Below are 22703 nucleotides of genomic sequence, written 5' to 3' on the forward strand. Positions count from 1 at the left end.
CAGAACATCTGTCTTGAAAAAGTCATTCAAGACAGATTGTTTGTTTGACATGACTCCTATCATATCAAACATAATTTGCATAAAATAAGTAAAACTACACAAAATGAGAGCAAAGGCAATGAAACTACACAAAATGAGAGCAAAGGCAATGAAAAGGAGCAGACACAAAATAAAACAGAAATCAAACACATCAAAGTTGTCCAAAAGTAACTGAAAACAATGGTACGAGTGATCGGCAATAAACCCAAGTGTGGTTTGGTACATCTTTTTCCTATTACCCAATTTATATAGTCTCTTCTATTCTATTATATTAACATGGTAATCCAAAATAAATAAATAAACTGCACTGACACACAGATTGTGCCATTCCTCAAAGGAAAAGAGATATGATGCTTCCAGAGATCTTCCTTTGAACTCTGTGACTGCCCTTCTCATAACTGAGAGCGATATCCTCAGGTTACTCTGCATCAATCAAGGAGAGAGAGAGAGAGAAAGAGAGAAAGGGAGAGCGAGTTAAAATTATCCACCTAAAGCCAATCCTCCTCAAGCTGATCACTGAGCTGAATGGACTAACAAGCTCAGGGACTTCAAAATTACATGCAGGTAAGAAAACTTTCTTTCTTGAAGAACTTACTTGCTGTTTTATGCACAAAAAAGTACGTGATTGAATCTAAATATTACCATAGCGAAAAGGTTGTTATCCAAAAGAAACAATCTGGAAATAATGCTGCCACACTCTGAGATCATTTCCATTTGTTTAGATTATCTGAAGTCTAAAGGAAAAGTATATAGTTTTCAGTTTTCTTCTGATTTAAAGTTCAGGATAACTAGACTTGATCCTCAAGTTCATAATTTTCATGTATGGGACTAACAATCCCAGTTTTTTAAGGAAAGGGAGTCCAGCCCGTTTGGAGGAACAAATGACATAATATTTTCTGTTGCAATCCAAACACAATATGTATTCTTTCAAGCATGTTCACAAACTAGAACATGTAAGCTATGAATGTGTATATATATATACAGTGACGATTAGTAAACGTAACTTTTCAAATGAGCTAAAAGAGCATTGATGAATGTCTTACCAATGTGTTGGAATAATTCAAATCAGTTTTCCTTTCAATTGCAACAATATTTAGTAATTTGGTCATTGTGAATTTTGTAAAATCGTTTCTTACAGATTTTTTGATCAACAACTGCTGATATGCTAATAAATTATAGGGAATCGATGGTAAAAAAAAAACATTTTAAATTCTATGATTTTCTTGAAAGAATACCTTTTGCTTTCTAATAGTTTGAGTAGTTTGAGGTCATGTGCTGCAAAATGCACATGACCTCAAATAACTGGATTATTCAAAATCGTGATTTTTTTTTGTTTGTTTGTTTACTGCCTTAAATCTCCCAATATACATTTAAAAAAATTGACAATTCTAAATTTTATTGGTACTTGATTTTTTTATACACAATAATGCAGTACATGCAATCACTTATTTGCTGGCTCATTTTTCTTATGTAAAATGGATCTGCTTATCCAAATCCATTTTAGATATTTAAAAAAAAAATAAAAAAATCATGCACAGAAAAGCTAAGATTATCAAGATTTTAATGTATTTGTTATTCTTAGAGAATATGACTGTGATTTTAATTGAAGTATTTGATTTGTGATGTCAAACTTGAGTGTTTTATATTCCTAGTGTGTTGGGTTACTCAAAAAAAAGGTTTTTTTGTTAATTTTAAATAAAATATAATTCACAATTCTTGCAAGGGAAGCACAATGCCAAAAAGGACATTTGTGTAACATTACAGTAAAAAGACTTCAATATAATTACATTTTCACCATTATTTATTTGAAATATCAATACATAAAGAAGACCCAATGAGACATTATTTATATATTTTTATTTATTTTGAGTTCTTGGGTTAGTGCATCGTTGATGAGGTTGAAGCCACGTGCAGCACTAGGACTTTGGCTTGGCTCTTCTTCATGGTCTGAAGACAGATTAAAAAAGTCAAGCAAATTGTAAGGATGATCCAGTCCCTTTTCGGGTGTGAAGTGCACCTGTTGACTCACGTGAGAGGCCAGCGCTTGTAAATTCAACTGGGCAAATAATAGAGAAAACATCTTCAATTGAATTGAGTTATTTCTCCTCAACACTTAATCACAGCTAACCATTTTTCATGCCATTTGGCTTAAATGCAAGATTGTTCACAAACTAACAAAATCAAAAATCAGAGCACAGTTCACAGTGAGGTTAGATGTGACAACAAATTATTTATAAATATAGTTTTGCAAAAAAATTAAATTTCTGATTTGTTGGAAACTGATGTTGAAACACAACATATCTTTATTACAAATTTAATTATTAATGGATCTTTCAGACTTCTGAAAAAAGCCTCAAACTAGAAATGTTTGTACTATGTTGCTAGAAACCTTACATACCATTGGGCCCAAGTCCTTTCATGGTTTAGTATCTGAGGATTTGTGGATTATTTCATGGAGCACATTGATAATTCTCAAAACAAATGGAAGAGTGGAAAGCTAAAATACTTAGACACAATCCTACTTGACACACAATTAGATGGCACTTTTGCGACACATCCAATACAGTTTTGTTATTGCTAATTGATGGTTTCCCCAACCACAGATGTAAGTAAGTTTTAGAGGGAGTCTCAAGTATTTGAGGATTTTAGTCATTCACAGGCCCATGAATACTGGGAGTCCACTGTTTTGGTAATCTGATACATTTGTCACAAAGTATTCCAATCCAGTTAAAGATTACTCAAAAAAGTGTTGTTTTTACCAGTTTTCACATTTCCCACCATGGAAGACCTAATTTTTGAAGGTCAACACTGCCTAAATTTTAACTCTATTAATCTCATTACCTCTGATTCCTTCAGTGTGGTACAAAGATTGTCTTGGCTATTGATAAAACATTTAGCCTTTGCAAAAGCTTACCAAAATGTCCGCTCCTACTTTCATAACTGGGAAAATAGTCACAGAAAAAAAAAAAAAATGCTGATTATGCAGTTGGGACTCAAGTTACAAACCTAACAGTTTATTGGACGTATGCATATATCTGGAATGTGGTTACCTTTGGGCAAATGAAAACACACATTGTGAAAAGATTACCATGCTGACCATTTTGAGGCTTCAAAAATTTGGATGTTAAAAGTCTTTCTTGTTTTTAAAGTGATGGTTATTGAGGTATCAACCTCTAAAGAGTCATCATATGTTGCTCAGAAGAATAAAGAAGGGTTTTATTTTAATTAAATAATTTCAACTTTTTTCATAGATTCCAACTTTAAAAGCAAGTATATATTCACATACCAAACCATCACTTTACTGTTTATACTGCTTATAAAGAGAAAACATTTGCATTGGTAGAATATTATATGTAACAACATTTCATTACCATATTAATTAGCTTTCAAGTTACTCTTTTATTAACATGATGGCAAAAAAAATGTCAATAGTTATTTTTATGTAGGTAAAAAAATAAAAAAATATTTATTCTGAAAGAGCTAATTCCAGAAAATTAGCACATAAAAAATTATAGTGGTTATATTTTCTGTTGTCAATGAAGATTAGCTATAACTCATGTTCTTGTTAAAGTTAACCATACAGCCACAGAACCTAATGCGGAGGATTGAATCGTGCAAAGCACAAGGTCAAAGCCTGCACAGGAAGAGCATCTTTAAGCTGCAGACAGGTCAGGACCTTGTGCATATTTACACTTATAAAGCAACTGGGTCGTCTAGTGGTTTCTTGAAAAGCTAAACTGGCATACAGAATGACACTGTATGTCAACAACTTCTAAGAAATCTTTCCTAAAGCTGTGTAAAGAACTTTCTTTAACTTTACAATAAAATGCATATTTCAATCTATCAAGGATAAGTTCTAAACATGTTTCAAACATACAAGTGTGACAATGAAATAACACTTTCAAAGATGACCATCATTTGAAAATCTCAAAAGAAACTAAAGGAAAAAGAAACCTGAGGCACTTTGTGATCACTTAGTGATCACAAAGACATGAAAAAGAGATATTACTTGTGTTCATAAAATAGAACACTAGTCTGTTTTTGTATGTGTCTTTTTTAGAAACTATCACAAAATAAAGATATGGGAGGGAATATGTTGTTTTCCTCCAGCTGTTATTGGGGGAAATGTGGGTTACATTCATATCACCAGATATTCAAAACATGACTTTTATGAAAGTTATGGAATGTTTTCTGAAAGAAATATTTCTAGTTTTTTGACAAATATACTTTGTTTTCTGCAATTAAACCAAACACTGTTCTAGCTTGTCATATTATTATTGATAATTTTAGCTCTTTTCCACTGAAAGGGTATTTGTTTTGAAATTTGATTATTTGCATTTTTTTTTTTACAGTGGCATTGTGTTTTATACTATTCTTGAGAAGAAAAAGAAACATCTTTGCTTGTGGGGCATCCATGTGCTGCCACGTGTCATTGAGAAGTATCATGTTTTTAAAGCTCGCCTAATGTTGTCTTTAAGTATGGCTTGTTGTCAGGTTAAGTCCCTAATGTTGTTGCTAAATCTTTATATCACTCACTCAAAGATAGCCAATCTATTGTCTGAAGAGAAAAAAAGATGTCATACCTTTCTGGGTCAAACTAGAAATTGCTTATCGTGATTTTATATGCAGCAAAATACATAAAAGCAGCAGGAGTTCCTTAGAAATCCATGTGACTCTTCCCTCACCAGCTTGCATATCCATGGTAACCTACTGCAATATTGTCTGGTATTGCTATTGCCATCTCAGACTCATCTCAAAGTTGTACCTCAAATTCAGGACAGACAGCCCAGGCACTAGGTGTACCATTTTGTTGCCTCTTTGAAAGGATGTTGGCTATTAGTTCCACTGTAACATCATTTCAGATGTTCCCATGGAGCCAGTCGAAAAGGAAGATCTTACTTAGGGATGTATATGCACATGACGCATGTATACTTGGAGAGACAAATTATCTACCCTGTTATCCAAAGGATAATCAATAAAAAGCCATGTTGCAATATTTTTATGCAGGTCAGTTCTAAGCATTGCATGACTAACAGCTTTGTTCAAAACATAAGCTTTAGCTGAAGCAATAGTGGCCCCGGCTTTTCTTGAGTCTATTTATTGAAAGTTTATTCATTTATTTTTAAGTATTTTGATGACTATTTAATGTTGCAGAAAAATTATTTTTACTGCTCAAATGCTACTACCAAAACTTCAGGCCAACACCTCTTCAAACGTAAATTAACACAGTGCCGTTGCAAAAAAACTGGAATTAGTTAGTTTGCTTATATTTCAAAGCCTTTCTTTTTTCAAAGTCACAGAAAGGGCACCACATCAGACTCAAATGTCCATGGGTGTTTAAACTGGTGATTGGCTATAAGGATAAGGAGCTTAAACAACAGCTTATGTGTTCTGAAACCTTTTTTCTTGGCTTTGCATCATGCTCTTTGGCAAGCCTCACACACATTCTTAAGTTGTTTTAGAAATGAAAACATTCACTTTTGTTCCACTTTCGTAAATTTAGTAGAACTCACTCAAATTGTGCTTTTAATGCCTTAACTTTATTGTCTTCTTAAAGTAGGCATAAAACAGTCCCATTTTCAAAAATGTTTAAGAAATTGAAATATTTTAATTTTGGTGTTTGTCGCTTCAAGTTTTCTTTCCCTTCTGAGTTAAGCAAAATATATATTTCAAAAACACTATTAATGGAAGATGGTCACAAGGTCTAAAAGAAATCTATTAGTCAAAAAAATATATTTGAATGGCGCTCAAAATACATGTTAACACAAATTTTAACAGAAATTGAATAACGTACAATAATGGTTGAAAATTTGTACATGACATTTAGAAGAGACAATAAATGAAATTGTGATTGTAAATTCTCAGTGATTATAGATTTGGCTCATACTGTTTATTTAAGTTTTGTGAGATGTTATGATTGTTTAGTGAGTTCTCTGGTAATAAGGTAAAGTTAACATTTATGAAATGAAGAACAAAATTCAACAAAGCATCTGATAAAGTTTAGCAGTTTGCATCAATTAATGATTTTGTTTCAACATGCTTCCATTTGCCCAGACTGTTTTTTTTCTTACCTTGTTCTCTGTCTGTGCAACAGGAAATGTTTCTCCAGGAGCTGATGGATGTTTAGAAGCTGAAGTTAAATGGATTACACTGAGCTGCCAAGCACAGGAAATCATAGAAGCCAAGACTGATCACTTGCCTGGCACTAACTAGCACAACACCACGTCCTCGGGTGGGACAACGTTTCACGATACATCAGCCAAGTTCACACAGCCTGATGATTTGCCATGGAATCAAGAAACTTTGTCCAATTCAAATAGGTTAGCTTAGGGGTGAAAAGAAACAGTTTGGCAGTGACCTTTGTTCATTTCTGAATTACTTCCTTGCTATCTTGGCATTTGTGTTAGTTATCGTTTTTTTGTTGTTGTTTTTTGTCATCCAAGAGGAAATTATGTCTCAAGTGAATTTGTTGAAATGATATGCTACAAAACACCTACAACCAACACAAATGACATCCATTCATGGTGTTCTTCAAAGTAAAGCTAATTCTTGGGGAAACAGTCATTTATCAAGGGGCTACATTCATTCAAACTAAACATGGCCAGAGACAACAGCTTTCTGAGCCTCATGCCTTCACCTGTGAGGTATGAGCAAAGGTGTGGACCAGCCCTGGGATTAATCCTGCCTCTTTTCCCCCTACATTCTCTTATTTTTTATTATTTTTTGTCATGTGCTGCTGCCGTGGGCACCATAGAATATGACTACGGAATTAGTCCCAAATTTGTCTGCACTCCCGTTCCCCCAGAAGCAGATCCCAGCTGTTATTCACCACCTTCTGTGCCCCATGGACCAAGTAGCAGCAGTCATGGGAATGACCACGGCACTGGCAGTCATCGGGGCATAATGTCAGATGAGGCAAAAGCCACCATTTTGCACCTTCGTGAGAGCCTTGTAAGGCAGAAGGAAACAATCCTGGACCAGAGGGAGACTATCAGAGAACTGACTGCCAAACTCACGTTGTGTGAAGGGTTTGGCGGCCACCACAGCATTGGTCATCACGAAAGCCATCATGGTTACCATGACAGTCATCATGACACTCACCATAGTAGCCATCAGGACAATCATAACAGCCACCATGATGAGCACCATGGACATCATGGCAGCCATCATGGGCCATCATCACTGCACCACGGGCCCTCAGCCCATCATGACAGTGACCATCACATCTCCCATGGCAGCCACAGGTCAGACCTCCACCACCAAAAGGGCTCATCATATAGCAAACACAACTCTTTTTCACCAGAACAGACTGGAAAGACGCTGCAGACATTGAAAGAGAGGCTGGAGAACTTGCAGGTGAGTGAAGCAAAATGAGTTTCAGACATTTTCAATATTCACATTGACCTTATTCCTAAACTGTCACCAAAATGTGGCTAATAGGTTGCCATAATTTTTGGATATTTATGTTAGCCTTGCTATGCAAAGTGCTTAAGTTTATCATGCATCCACAAGGATACTGTAAACAATTTATGTTTCACTGGGAGTAAAACCAGAGGCTTTCTTGTGGCAATCCAACAATGCTACTAATCTTTCCAATTGTGTAGTATCTAAATCAAACAACAGGAACTTGCATGTTGTTTCTCATCCTGGAGTTCTGTGGGGGCATTTTGACACCTGGGTTTTGCCTTCATTGGTCCAAATCAATTTATTTTAACTTTCACCTTTTTCTGGTGGTTTGGTTTCTTGAAATCTTGAAAGTTGCAAAGGAATTTGGTATTAGCAGAAAAGACTTGCAGCCTATGTTTGTTTACCTTATCACATCCAACAATGCAATGCATAACTGGATACAGGAAAGCATTTGAATCGAGTTTGTAATACACCTCTAGTACCTGAGTTGCATTGAGGTTGGATAGCACATTGTAAACAAATCTCTCTGGATTTTATTTGTATTCGCACTGAAACTACACCCTCTCAACTGTCTTGGTACATTACACACCCTTGTGGAATTGCTGTATTCATATCCAAGTTAACAAACAAAACCAAATGGGGGAATGAACCAGAGTTTGTTTTAATGGTGCTGCAAATCCAGTCCTCAAGCACTTACGGCCCCCCATTTTCAAGTGTCTCTATCCAACACAACTGATTGAAATGGCTCAGCTGTGCCTGAGCATATCCCAAAGTTGTGTATAGGCCTACTATTTGATTCGCATGAGTTGAATCAGACAAAAGAACAAAAACATGCAGCATACCCACTCTTGAGGACAAACATTGGACACCACCGATTTAAATGGACCAAACACTTGAGGTATAAAAACATCAGTAGTGTCTACCTGCATTCCAATTAGAGTAAAGGAAAAAGACATTTAAAATTTCAACAACCTGTGATGGACTGGCAGCCGTTCTGGGGTGTCTTGTGATTTTGTGAAAGCTGGGATAGCCTACAGGTAATGATGAACCAGAACAACATAAATCAGGGACAATTGTGCAGATGAAACAATATAACAACTGCACAGATTTTAAAAACAGTCTTACAATTATTGCAGTTTTTTAAAATAGATATTTAAGTGTTAATGAGCCTGTCCTCAACTTATTTGGTAACATTTTCATTTTAAGCATACTTAAAGTGAATGAGATATAAAAGTCATTAAATAGATTATATACATTATCTATTTTCTTTGGAAAACAATCAAAATGTGATTAAATGTTATTATCTTCCCAATTAAAAAACTAGGCACAAAGACATATATGTCAAAGCAAATATATCTTTTAGAGACCTGCCAGTTGTCACAGAAATAGGTCCCAGTTGCTCCGATGTACTGGCGTTGGCCAGGACAGTCTATGAAAGTAGAACATGATGATTTGGGGAACGTTTTGCCTTTAACTTCATCTTAGTCATTCACACAACCCATCCACATAATTGTGCCTGTTTATATGTTTATATGTATGTGAAAAGCCTCATTTAGTGTGCAGGTAGTCCCAGACTATGCTCAGAGAAATCTCATTCAATCTCCCTTAAAGGTGCTAGTCAAAACATGATCACTGCCAGGATTTATCCTGTGTCACTCCCTTCTCTAACAAGATGTCTACACTACTGGCCCCTGGTCATGCACCGAACGGCGCTAGCCAGCCTCACCTTCAATTACCTTCATCCCTCTTGATAAGGCTACTAACTGTAGCGTGTGTTGGCAGGAAACAAAGCCGGATTTGCTAGTGAGGAAGATGAGCACAAGCAATGGGGGGGGGGCAAGGGATGAAAGTGCTTTGAAATAATAGATATCTTGCTAAATTTAATTTTTAATTCTACTCCATTAAGATATGATTGTGATATAAATAAAAATGCTTTTTAAACCTTGATTTTATTGTTTAAATTAAGATTATTAATGCCTCAAGTATTAGATGATATTTAAATTGCTTGAGTAGCTTATAACACTATTTATATTTTTATCTCCAGGCAAGAAACTCCTCCAGTTCCTACTCAAGCTCCCTGAGAGAACTCCTCCAGCGAAAGATCAATGCTCTAGAAGAACAGCTACACAGTTACTACAGAGATCACCATAATGACCACCATGCTGACCACCATGATGACTCACATAATGATAACCACAACGGCAGCCACCATGATGACCACCATTCTACTCACCATGGTGGCCATCCTGACGATAGCCACCATAGCAGTGGTCACCATGAAGACCATCACAGCAGCCACCATGGTAGCCATAGATACAACCATCACAGCAACCATCATAGTCGCCATTATGACCCCCACCATGGCTGGCATCATGGTCATCGCTATGGTCACCATGAAGACCATCACAGCAGCCACCACAATGACCATCATAATGACCACCATGGTCACCATCATGGTGGTCATGATAGCCATCATGATAGCCATCATGACCACCATGATTCACTGCATGGGCATGGATATCATGATGATCACCATGATGATCACCATGGCACTGAGGACCATGACAATCACGAAGGGGAGCATCCACCCAGGCGCCTTCCTTACACTAGCAAGGAAACAAGTCTGCGGGGCTCTGGACACAGCAAGCTGGAAACAGTTCTTGGCCAACTACATCACAATGACCATGGTGAGCACATGTTCTGAACTAAACATTTACATAAATCAGTTGCTATTTGTAGGTTGGTATTTTAGATTATTCGTCAAGATTACATCTTCACATAAATACTCAAATATCGTGCAGGTTACCTTTAATTCTATATTAGATAAATATTGTATAACACACAATGTTTCCATTTGTACTGTTCTGATCCCCGTTTGAGCCACTCATCTGTATTGAAATGAGAAAGATTAGATCTCCTAATAAAACAACAAATAACATTACGAGACCTTGTGGTAATAGGTATTATTCAGGGGAGTCTGTTGAATAGTTGAAAAGTATAAAACAGTTGAAACGACCCCCTTCATCTCTAAATTCAACATGTCTCCCACTAAACTGCCCTCTTACAGGGATTGGCATTCATCAATTCTTGTATATTTACTCCTATGTTTCCTCGTTGCTTTGTGGCGTTGTCAGCATTTTTTTTTTGTGTGTGTGAGAAAAGTGTAGAGCTATGTTTGATCTTTAGTTTTATTGGAATTAATTCAGTCTTTTATCTCATCTTACCAGGAAACCAAAAGAAGCTTAAGAGTCCAAGTGCTTTCCTCCTTGAGTTTCCCATGAGGACCAACTACATGTATGCCAAGATGAAGCGATCAGTGGTCAATGAGATCTTCGCCCTGACCATCTGTCTGTGGCTGAAGCCAGGGGAAGGTTCTGGCCTCGGAACACCCATTTCCTACGCCGTGCCTGGGCAAGCTAATGAGCTGGTGCTAATGGAATGGGGCAGCAATCCAATGGAGCTGCTCGTTAATGACAAGGTAACACGGTCACATGTACAAAAACATCTACCATCAGATATGGCAGTAACTGCATATGGTCGAAGCCCACATAAGCATTTAACTGAAAGCTTATATTAAGCCATGCTTTCTTAGACATCCATGCATAATTGTAAAAAATTATAGCAAATGTACCAAAATATATGTATTTACTATATATCTGATTATAAAATAATTCACCAGCTGAAGAAAATGGGCAACAGGGTCAACTTCTTAAAGATACATTCCTGTACTTTTAGTCAATTCAACCAAATGTTTCCCTTTCCTCATAGAATACTTCAATGTTGATTTAAACAATAGCATCTACTTATTTACTTCAGGTATTCTTTATGTTGTGTTTTATGTTGTATTTAATTTACCTAGGAAGAGAGGTTTGTAAATCTAGTTGTGTATATTTTGTTGCTCTAGTAAATTGGTTGTGGACATCTAGGTTCGCGTGACACTAACCTACATACAAATGAATGACCTACAAAGATTTTCATTATACTACTAATCCCCTAATCTTTTCTCTGAAAAGGTTTTCCGTTTGGTTCCTTTTGAATGGAAAGTATTGGTCGACTATGTCCCTTCTTTGCCCTAGTACTGGGTGATCACAACAAACAAATAAGCAAAGCAATTAATCCTGTTATAGTCTTGCCCTGACTGACCTAATTGTCTGTATGAGAGACCAGGAAGATAAAACTATCATGTTTGTTGTTTGTGAGTCAGATGCATAGTCATGACCAAAACAATTAATGATCCACTGAAGGACATGAATTCAGTTAGCAAGGTTGAAAATAATTTGTCGATTTGGGGTGATCTTTTTCAATGTTCACATGAAAGACTTATTTTTCAGAATATTAACCATTTTTGCCTGTCTATTCTTTATAGGATATTGCTGAGAGAACAGTAAACTGACATTGAAAGGTTAATTAACCAGTTTAAATACCGAGTCTGTTCTTGGCTTCATTACAAATGCTGCTCATGGCTTTCTAAAGGCAGTGATAAAACAAAATTCAAATTAAATGACTAATGAGTTGTGCATCTTTAATTTTGACAATTTTACTTTCAGATATATATTTTCAAACACTTGGAAATGTTTTTTATGCACATACTGTGTGTGTGATACCCTTTTTTATTTAGTTTACCTTCAGTGCACAGCAACACATGTTGAGGTCCATCACTTGCTGATCTGTTTCATTTTTATATTATGGTATTTATGCAGAAATTTAAACACTATTGTAAAAATTAATTATAGTTAGAGGTGTGGGCTTTTGGGGGCATGACTTATTGCGACATACAGCTGAAGAAAGCTCTAGTCAGTCCTGCACTCCCTGTGCTCTCTCATTAAAATGGCTTTAAATCACAAGAATTGGCTGAAAATTTTAATTTGCTTTGAAAGTATAGCTGTAAAAATTGGCATAACTCGATATCTGTAGCCAGCTTGTGCCTAGTGGAAAATCAACTAAATAAAATAATTTTTCAAAAACAATTCCCAATGTTTGGCAACACAGCGTTTGAGTAATACATGCCCAGCTGTATTGCCCAACAGCTGCATTGCTGTCGGGACTAGTGTCCATAAATTTACCTATTCCATTCCTTTATTTTATTATGTTGCATTTCAAGATGTCCACCACACTTATAAGCATGAATGAAACTGGTTGACAGGGTGCAGCAGGCATTTGTGAAGAGAGCAGTTTAATCAAGATGTGGCAAAGTCTTCAGTTATATTTTAAATAACAGTTTTTTGTGTATTTCTTTTTACCCCTTCCTTCTTTTCTGGTTTAGGCAGTGACACTACCAATAACTTTAACAGACGGAAAGTGGCATCATGTGTGTGTGACATGGTCAACACGTGACGGCGTTTGGGAGGCTTACCAAGATGGAGTGAAGAAAGGTTCCGGACAGAACCTGTCAGCCTGGAATTCCATAAAACCAGGAGGGATCTTTATGTTGGGTCAGGAGCAGGTGAGCAGTTTGTTTTAAATATTATTGAACTGTTAATCTATACCTCCTCTTTGGAGTTTTATTTATATATATGCCTTCTCCTCCACACCAAAGGACACAATGGGAGGTCGCTTTGACATCACTCAATCTTTCTTGGGAGAGTTGTCAGATCTCCAGTTCTGGTCCAGAGTCTTGACAGCTAATGAGATTCACACCCAAGCAACATGTGGAAACCACCTTGTTGGTGACGTCATGTCATGGTCTGAAGAGCAAGTGGAACTTCATGGAGGGCTGACTGAGCTTCCTTTTGAGCCTTGTCACTAAATAGAAACATTGAATTCTCACAGGCAAAGCAGTAGAATTATATGATTAAATGCATGTGTCAAAAATGGATGGGGAATGGAGAAATATAATTTTTCTGCCTTCTCCACCTACGCGCTCACTTCCATGTTCTCAGCAGGACTGCTTTGAAAGCTCCCAAGAGCGCAGCGCTTTGGATTTACTGCCTGTATGGTCACGACTGCGGCTGCTGCTCTGATGGATTCAACACACATAATTGGATTTCCTTTCAGCAGAACAGCGACAGACGTTGCTGGATTCTATTGACAAGCTTGCTGCAATCATCACAAACATTAAAAAAGGGTGAAAAAGAGAGTAAAGGGACAGGAAAAAAGCCTCATCAGCTCCTCAGATGTTGTCACAGGATATGTTTCTTTTACAGGTCAAACCTGGCATTTTTATAGTATTACTCGATAATGTTAACTTGTATACATTACGTATATTAGTATTTCATATTGAAAATAATGCAGGCTATTTGAGGAAAAAAAATACAATTAAAAATAATTAAATGGATGGGTTGTGTTGTACCAAATTATGCATGTTGTCAACACAGAATTGAAAACGCTTTTCATTTGACCGCTGTTAGTTGTTGCGTAACGGTGAGATGGTTCGATGTCAGGTGTGACATGCTATGGCTTTAAGCCACCTAACAGCATCAAAACAGGTAAACCGGCCTACAACGTGTCAACGCTGTGAAGCCAACGTCTCCTGATCTACTGGTGGCTTATGTTAGGATTTACCTGTGAACAGCTGACCTTATCCTGCCTATTTCCAACCAGCTCAAACCTTAAGGCAAAGGCAGACATGCCAACACATATGCAGTTGCACATGCTCAGAAAAGCTAAAGAAGTGAGAAAGTATTGCTGGTCCCATGGTAGCAGCTTGTATCTTCTTATTTTTTTTTTCTTTTTGTACATGTACATAGTATTATATGGTCTCTTTCCATTGGTCAAAATACTTTAGAACTGTATTTGTTACATTGTAAATAAGTAAAAAAAAAATAAATAAATAAATAAACTGTATTTTCCTGATCTTTTCTTATCTCTTTTTGCTTTTGGAGGATATCCTCCATAACAAATTGTTGAAATCTGTCTAAGTTTGGCTTTAAGTCAGGCTTTCTTGCTTTGACCAGTCTTTGTGTAAAAAAGGGATATTAATTACAGCATTTAAAAAAAATAGCTTTAAACATCTGCTAAATCTTTTATGTATGCCAAAGTATGAAGCACTTTGAAATGTTTGTCCTGTCTTTTTCTGTGATAAATAGTGGGCCAAATGTGTGTTACACCTCTTTCAAACGTGTTCTTTGTTTTTGTCATTTAGACTACATACATTTACTGCAGATAAATATTTGTAAGCTCTTTACTCAGTATGTAGAACAATGGTAGCATCATCATCATTAATAAAATATCTGCTTATTTTTCGCCTTTACGGTATATGCCAGCATTTTGATAGCATTTGTTTTGTTAGCCTTTGTATGTATATAACATGTTATAGTTCAAAACAGTCCCTCCCTCAAGTGTGAGCCAAAAATGCATACAGATTTGTAAAACTTGAAGGAGTAAGATTATGAATCATAAATGCTGGAAAATGTTTGTAAATATACACCAATTTTGAATAAAACAATTTAAAATAACATTTCTGTACCGTCCTGTGGAGAATATAGATTAAGAGTGTACCCAGGCAGGTAAGAAGTCTTAGTTATGTTAGCCTCTTTTACAAATCTACAAAAAGTTATTTGGTGTTTGAAGAGTTAGTTCAGAATGAAGTGAGCTTCAGTAAAATTATTATTTGCTTGCTAAATAAAATTGTTTATAATGGAAGTTGGCTGCTAGTCAGACACACTGTCTGTTTTAGCTGGCTTTAGAAGATTAAACTATTAAAACCAACAATAATGATCATATGCATTGGGCACAACACTTAGCAGATATTGACAGTATACAAGTTCACAATAGATCAGTATTATATCTGGAAATTAATATTTCTAGGTTAATTGCCCAGAAATGTTTTTAAGCAGTTGTGTTAGCAGAAACTCAATGATTTTAAGTATTAAGACACAGCAAACACAACTTTCTGAAGTTAAAGCTGAACATTGAAAGGGGTAAGAATTCAAACAGTTCATTTTATGTTGATTTAAGTAGTTCAGACACTGCTGACTGCTTTTTTAGTTACACACAACCATTCCTGTGATTTATTGAGAATTGTTTAAAATTGATCACATACCCAGTGAGTTGCAACTCTGAAGAATATCAAGAGAGAATGGACAGACTGTTTTGAGATGATAGAAAGACATCAAGCTTTCAGATTTTGAAGAAGATGGTCTGCAGTAGCCGAAGACTGGATTCCACCCCTACAACCTAAGAGCAGGACACTGAAGCTAAATTTGCAGAGCCTCACCAAAATTGGACAGTAAAAGATAGGAAGAAATTAATGCCTATTCTAATGAGCTTTGATTTCAGCTGTGACACTCAGGTGGTATTGTCAAAAATTGATACAAATAACAAGAACATTTTGGTTATATCATGGGTTGCACCAATAGATCTAAGTCTAAGACCATGTAAGATGAATAATTTCCCTATTTTCCTATTACATAGACAGTGTGCACTCACCATATTGAAGGCCAATTTAAAAAACAGAAAACAACAGTCATTTAAACTATTTCTCAGCCACCACAAGAACATAAAACTATACCTTGTATCAATTCTGGAGGAAAATGACAAGTTTAATCTTGAAAAGAAATAAAACACTTTCCACAAAGCATTTCAACATCTCACTCTAATGAATTGAGGTTTAAAACAACAAATACATGGGATTGAATACTTGGATGCATCTATCCTTCTATTAATTTTGTTACCAGTTTAAGGGATGTTGTGTAGACACAAGAAATGTTAGTAAATGAAAGTATTTTCACAAAACAATGTTTTGTGTTGTTCAAGAATATCCATTTTCAATTCTTATCACAGCCACCAGAGGGCGCACATTCCTTGATATTCTCTGAAGGAAAATGGTGGCATCAGTCCTGCCAGACTTATTTGACTATCACACTCACACCTACTTTACATACAGTTGGAGAGACATTGACTTGGTATTCATTCATGACATTGCATCAGACGCTTGATCCTCTCTTTTGTGCTTGTTGGATAGTAGGAGCTTTTCAGAGGTTTACAAGCTTTGGAAACCTAACTTAAATAGAAAAGTTATGCTTTAATGGAGCAAAAGAGTTAAATCTAACCTGCATATGCTGAGATCATGATGAGAGTAAGCAATGGATTAACTTTGCTGGAAGGAGAAACGACTAAAGCCGACCAAGAAAAAAGTAATTCAGTTGTTTTTTTTTCTAAATGGTGTGATTGCATAATAACCTTTGTATATATATATATATATATATATATATATATATATATATATATATATATATATATATATTTTTTTTTTTTTTTTTTTTCCTAGAACATTAACGACTTTCACATTGAGAACAGATCAAGCGCTTCGACTGGATTGTTCCTGTACTTGAAAAATCTGTTATTTTGCATCAAAATGTATTATCTGTCTCAAGTGGTTTTTGAAATCTCACTGTGGACTCATTGTTCATTTAGTTATTTTTTCTCATAATTTAATTTCTTAACTTTTCCTGCTTTGAAGTTAAGGGTTAAGTAACCATGAAAGCTATGTTTTTTTAGTAAATTATATGGAAGGAAAATAGTGTGTTGCCATGCTAGTAGTTACAGTTTTAGTACACATTTTAAAATGATTTTCTTTTCAAAGTTAAAGGGAGAAGGTTTATGTTGATATTTCACAGAGAGACAATGACACATGTTCTTATTGTAGACTGTATCTTGTTCTATGTGAATCTTCATCTGCATTTCACTTAAATATTTCTCAAAATTCAAGTTAAAACTATGAATACAGCTTGATTGTAGGCTAAAAGTATGTTTCTGCACTATTGAGCTGATGCTGGGGAATTTGCTCATACTTTTGTTTGGGCCTTTGTCTTTTAGCTTCATTCAGTGACCACAGACAGTTGTCTCATTACTTATCTCTGCTCTGCTTCCTGCTCACCATCGTGGTTCTGTTGCAGACTCTCTGCTGTGAGTATGCCACCTTACATCTGCAACAGTGACTGTAATATAGAAATACAAACAGAAGACTGTATGAGATCATCAATGTTATGTAAGTCTCTAAAACCCTCTGGAGTACAATATCAATGAAAACATTACTCTGGAAAACCAGTTTTGTTTTCGTGTACATCAAAACTTAGCTGTTTTGATGTACAGCTAAGTGTGACAGCTATGCTATTTTATTCACATCAGCTTTCTATTAGTCAAACACTATTGTGACTCCATGGGTTATCCAGCAAATTATTTTGTTGGAATTTTACATATTAGGGAGGTAGTGCAAAGTAGAAATGGGGGATCCATTGTTCTGAAAATGTTTTTAAATAAAAGTTTCAAATGACATTCAAGATACTTAAATTTTTATTTTATCAGATGTTGATAGAATGTGCAAGAAACAGTTAATGCACTGGAGTATAAAATTGAGAACTGAAGGACATATTGTGATGAAATATTAAAAGAAATGTAATCTTTTTTATCACATAAATGTATTCCTTTACAACAATCTACCAACAACAATGCAAATTACAAAAACTCGCTGTATAAAAAAATGAAAAGAATTGTGTGTGATCCCGCAGTGGTTCAGATTATGTTGACTTCTCAGTCTCGCTCAACCCTGCAAGAAAACAAACTGAAAGATCTGACAAACAGGCTGGAAACACTGAACCAGTCCCATCACCTCCTGTTCACCCAGTATCCTGCTCTGAACCAGTACTGTCCCATCAACAACTCTTCCACTGGTGGTGAGTTTGTGTTCAAGCTTCAAAATTCTTGAAAATTCACTTTGTTGAAAAAAGAAAACTGCTAATAATGATTGAGAGGTGATTTTAAACTGAAGTTCAGAATTAAGTATTGACTTCTTCATTTGGCTAGATGAGGGCCTAACAGCCTGACTTAGGTTAAATTAAAAAAACTGCCAAATTGCAAAGTTGGACAAACTGTGTTTTCTTAGATGTCCTTGCAAATTCTTCAAGCTCATTTTTGATATTCATAAAAAATGTTCAGGTTGGAAGTTAAAACAAATGGTAATAGTGGCTGATGTTGACATCACAAACCTCAAATGTGATTTTCATATTTTGGTAAAGCGAGGTACTCTCTATTCCGATGCAGATTATCCAACCCAGATTGTGTTTTTGCACAAACTGTTTTATCAAGTCATGTATAATTTGCATAGTCATGGCAGTATAGCCAACAGACAGAACAAGAATTATATTTTAAAGAGTATCACTGTCAGTCAAAAGATATATGGTGGTAAATTTTAACGATTACTTTTCTTATCATTCACATTTGTTTATGAGAAATCTAAATAATTCCAGGCTTTATTGTACACTATGTAGATTACATTTTAACAGACTACAGATATAACACTCTAAATTACACATTCGTCCATTAATAATAAAAACTTAAATGATTGTATTCAAGGTTTTGTCATATTTTGAAGAATTAATCATTTTAAAATAAAATTTTAGTGAGAAACTGAAAGGCGTCTTTACCTAACTTTGATGTGAACTTTAATTCTTGATATAAAATGCCAAATATATGCATAAATAGTCAATAATTATGTCAAAGATAAAATAGTGTAATGATATGTTTTGAAAAGGGGAATTTAAAGGACATTCTAGATGGAGCAGGGGTCAAAATGAAATGCTTTCACAATGGCAGTATTAGAAATGCATGTAAATCTTCTGACAAAAAGTTTTAAAGCAGCTTATAACAATTTCTAAAGGTTTTTTTTTTCTCTGTGGGATTTTAACCTTTCAAACAGAGAGAAAGTGCAGACCATGCTTGATTGATTGGACACTTCAAGGAGAGAAATGTTTCTTCTTCAGTGAGGATAGAGCTGACTGGATCAGTAGTCAGTACCTCTGCATGTCACTGGGAGGCGCTGTGGCTGCAATCAAGACAGAGGAGGAACAGGTGTCTCTGACTCTTTCACTCTCTCTCTCTCTCTCTCTCAAAAAAAACTGATTTAGTTGCATTCAGTCACAAATTCAGTGGAAACCATCTCGGGTCTCATAGCTAAAACATCTTTTCATATATCTTTATAAGTAGGTTATTGGAGCTCTGTTGGCATTTTATGCATCTTCTGCACATTTTTGGGGTTACTGTGCAATAAGATGTTCCAGAGTTTATATATCCACAGGTTCAGCATGTGCATAAATAGCCAGGCACATATACATGCATAGCAGCAGCAGTGAGTTTGGTTAAGAATAGCTTTACGAAAACTAAAAGGAGTGGAGGAAGCTTAAGGTCATTGGAGGTTTAGTCTTTCATTAAATTTAAAGCTCATGTAACACAGATTACATACAGAATTTATTATCATAAGCCAGGTTAAAGTAAAACTGCTGAAGAAAATTAATTTGTCCCCGATGTTATCAACTTTTTTCTCAGGAGTTTCTATTTAAAATGGCCCAGAGCCAGAGCCATGGAGACTCATACTGGCTCGGTCTGAGGAGCAGTGCTGTGGACGGGACCTGGCAGTGGAGTGACGGCACTCCGCTGGAGAACAGACCACAGTAAGTGTGAAGACAGGGCTGAAGAGGCAGAGGAGTGTAAGAAGGGCATCAGAGGTTAGAAGCCAGCAGTTCTTTTTAAGCTTGTGACAGTTTGATTACATGTTTAAGGACAACTTGTCAGGTTACACAACATCATTGATGTGCACAATCTCTGACACTTTTAATCACATGCAACAAGCAGTTCCAGCCTCACAAATCCTTCATAGAAGGAGGGGGAGTCTCTGTAGTTTTCTATTCTGTCCTCACCACTCTCTCAGGAGCCTTCCAGTCTGCTGCTGTGCAGCTAACAGCTGTCAATATGCTCTCTATGGAGCATCAATAGAATGTGCTGAGGATGTTGGTTGGAGGGTGAATCTTCTTAATTCATTGCAGGAAGAGAAGACTCTGTTGAACTCATTTTATCAAAGATGTAATGTTCTGCAGTCCAGGATAGATTTCAGTATTCATTTGACCACCCAGGAATCAGAAGGATTTTAGTGCACATTTTTTTGTACATCATTGAAGTAAATATTATGATTTGTTTTTCTTTTGTTGGATTTAAATATGATTACCTGCCGCACATTCTTCTTAACTGATTGTGTTACAGCCCATAGACTTAAAAATGTTAATTATTCATAATCACAATATGCATGTGCAATATGAAAGAAATTCAAACATCTGTTTCATCCAGGAAAAGCCTCATTGTACTTGCATTTCAGTAAACATAACTAACGTCTAGAAGAAACTAGCAAACTAGCAAACTACCTTAGCAACAACATGAGAGAGATATGTTGATGTAGAGGTGGATAATGGAATATAAGGATTTTTTTTTTCTTGTCTCTGCAGGTTTTGGGAACATGAGCCAGATATCACAGGAGAGAGGAAGGAGCTCTGTGGTCGACTCACACCAGGAGACAACTATAGGAAGAGCTGGTTCACCTCCAGCTGCTCTGGTCAGCTGAGGAGAATCTGTGAGCGCAGACAAGCTTCCCTACAATGACCAGAGTCAAAGACTGTCTTTCATTATTATTATTTTTTTTTTATTTACCTCCTAAATCTTTTCTCTTATATATTAAGGTGTCTTAACATAAAAAAGAATATATTAGGGATCAGTTGTATTGTTCTACATTTTCTGTCACTGTATAAAGACATAAAAAATTCCTAGAAACGAGAAGCAAATACGAGGCTCATGTTTACGGGACAAATTAGAGTACAGTGAATTTATTTCAAAGATGTTTTTTGTTACTCTCATTTTGAGCACTTGTTTAAACCCTACTTATTCTTTCTACTTTTTTTGTTTTAATTGCTGATTTTATTTGTCATTTGTTCTCAAAGCTTTTGTTTTTTTCTTTATGATTTTCATAGTTTAGACTTAGAGTTTTCATTCTTCATTTTGTATCTCTGAATTGTATCTTTTTGTTGAAAAAAATATTACAAATAAAATTTTCCAAATATTACTCCCATAAAATATCAAAGGCTCTTTTATGTTTAAATTGACATTAACTACATTGTAATCTAAACAAATAAAATGGATCATTTTTGATTTGTTGTTTGAAATGTTTGTGAAACTCTTAGTTTCAATCTGATTAAAATAACTGTTAATAAATTGGTACATACTGTATATATATATATATATATATATATATACATTACACTAAATACCTCCAACGAATAAGGCAAGTCCTGAGAAGCCAGCTCAATGGCAAGAACAAAATCCGTGCGATAAACAGCTATGCCCTGCCAGTAATCAGATACCCTGCTGGAATAATCAGCTGGCCAAAGGAGGAGATAAAAGCCACAGATATTAAGACCAGAAAGCTACTAACCATGCATGGAGGGTTCCATCCCAAATCCAGCACCCTGAGACTGTACACGAGCCGCAAGGAAGGAGGCAGAGGACTAGTGAGTGTGAGAACCACTGTCCAGGACGAAACAACTAAGATCCATAAATACATCAGGGACAAAGCCTCAACAGACAATGTGCTCAGTGAATGTCTCAGACAACAGGGAACGGAGGTTGAGGTGCCAGAGACACCATCATGGGAGGACAAGCCCCTACATGGGATGTACCACCAGCAAATAACCCAAGTGGCTGATATCAGTAAATCCTACCAATGGCTGGAAAAAGCTGGACTCAAGGACAGCACAGAGGCCCTCATCCTGGCCGCCCAGGAACAGGCCCTAAACACCAGAGCAATAGAGGCCCAGATCTACCACACCAGACAAGACCCAAGGTGTAGGTTGTGCAAGGAGGCCCCTGAGACAGTCCAGCACATAACAGCAGGGTGCAAGATACTGGCAGGGAAAGCGTACATGGAACGACATAACCAAGTGACAGATATAGTGTACAGAAACATCTGTGCAGAATATGGACTGGAAACCCCGAGATCAAAGTGGGAAACACCCCCAAAGGTGGTGGAGAACGCCAGAGCTAAGATCCTGTGGGACTTCCAGATCCAGACAGACAAAATGGTAATGGCGAACCAACCAGACATTGTCGTAGTGGATAAACATCAGAGGAAAGCCGTTGTGGTAGATGTAGCAATAAAGTGATTGCAACATCAGGAAAAAGGAGCACTAGAAACTGGAGAAATACCAGGGCCTCAGGGAAGAACTGGAGAGGGCCTGGAAGGTGAAGACCACAGTGGTGCCTGTGGTCATCGGGGCCCTCGGGGCAGTAACCCCCAAACTGGAGCAGTGGCTACAACAGATCCCAGGAACAACATCAGACATCTCAGTCCAGAAATGTGCAGTCCTTGGCACAGCCAAGATACTGCGCAGAACCCTCAAGCTCCCAGGCCTCTGGTAGAGGACCCGAGCTCAGAGGATAAGAACCACCCGCGGTGGGTGAGAAGGGAATTTTTATATATATATATATATATATATATAATA

General features: G+C 36.4%; 2 protein-coding genes across 2 annotated transcripts; both read left to right on the forward strand.

Moving 5' to 3' along the window:
* Nucleotides 1-516: 516 nt before the first annotated feature.
* On the forward strand, nucleotides 517-14842 carry LOC129375962 (neuronal pentraxin-1-like). Its single transcript, XM_055055356.1, has 6 exons — nucleotides 517-603; nucleotides 6134-7395; nucleotides 9491-10133; nucleotides 10674-10924; nucleotides 12710-12889; nucleotides 12983-14842. The coding sequence occupies exons 2-6, from the start codon at nucleotides 6637-6639 to the stop codon at nucleotides 13190-13192; spliced, it is 2043 nt and encodes a 680-aa protein (XP_054911331.1). The 5' UTR covers nucleotides 517-603; nucleotides 6134-6636; the 3' UTR covers nucleotides 13193-14842.
* Nucleotides 14843-16332: 1490 nt separating this feature from the next.
* Nucleotides 16333-21086, forward strand: LOC129375959 (C-type lectin domain family 4 member E-like). Its single transcript, XM_055055352.1, has 6 exons — nucleotides 16333-16520; nucleotides 17203-17292; nucleotides 17895-18059; nucleotides 19082-19233; nucleotides 19708-19832; nucleotides 20658-21086. Exons 1-6 carry the CDS (start codon nucleotides 16454-16456, stop codon nucleotides 20809-20811), a joined length of 753 nt encoding a protein of 250 aa, XP_054911327.1. The 5' UTR covers nucleotides 16333-16453; the 3' UTR covers nucleotides 20812-21086.
* The last annotated feature ends 1617 nt before the right edge of the window (nucleotides 21087-22703 follow it).

The sequence above is a fragment of the Poeciliopsis prolifica genome, unplaced genomic scaffold (genome assembly GCF_027474105.1).
Source record: "Poeciliopsis prolifica strain line A6 unplaced genomic scaffold, Auburn_PproV2 SCAFFOLD041, whole genome shotgun sequence".
NCBI lineage: Eukaryota > Metazoa > Chordata > Actinopteri > Cyprinodontiformes > Poeciliidae > Poeciliopsis > Poeciliopsis prolifica.

Excerpts from the sequence above, each read along its gene's own strand:
- LOC129375959 (XM_055055352.1), top strand. The coding sequence starts at position 16,454 with ATGATGAGAGTAAGCAATGGATTAACTTTGCTGGAAGGAGAAACGACT. Across the intron at positions 16,521-17,202 it reads TAAAGCCGACCAAGAAAAAA|CTTCATTCAGTGACCACAGA; the intron begins GTAATTCAGTTG and ends TTTGTCTTTTAG. Across the intron at positions 19,234-19,707 it reads TCAAGACAGAGGAGGAACAG|GAGTTTCTATTTAAAATGGC; the intron begins GTGTCTCTGACT and ends CTTTTTTCTCAG.
- LOC129375962 (XM_055055356.1), top strand. The coding sequence starts at position 6,637 with ATGGCCAGAGACAACAGCTTTCTGAGCCTCATGCCTTCACCTGTGAGG. Across the intron at positions 7,396-9,490 it reads AGAGGCTGGAGAACTTGCAG|GCAAGAAACTCCTCCAGTTC; the intron begins GTGAGTGAAGCA and ends TTTTATCTCCAG. Across the intron at positions 12,890-12,982 it reads TTATGTTGGGTCAGGAGCAG|GACACAATGGGAGGTCGCTT; the intron begins GTGAGCAGTTTG and ends TCCACACCAAAG.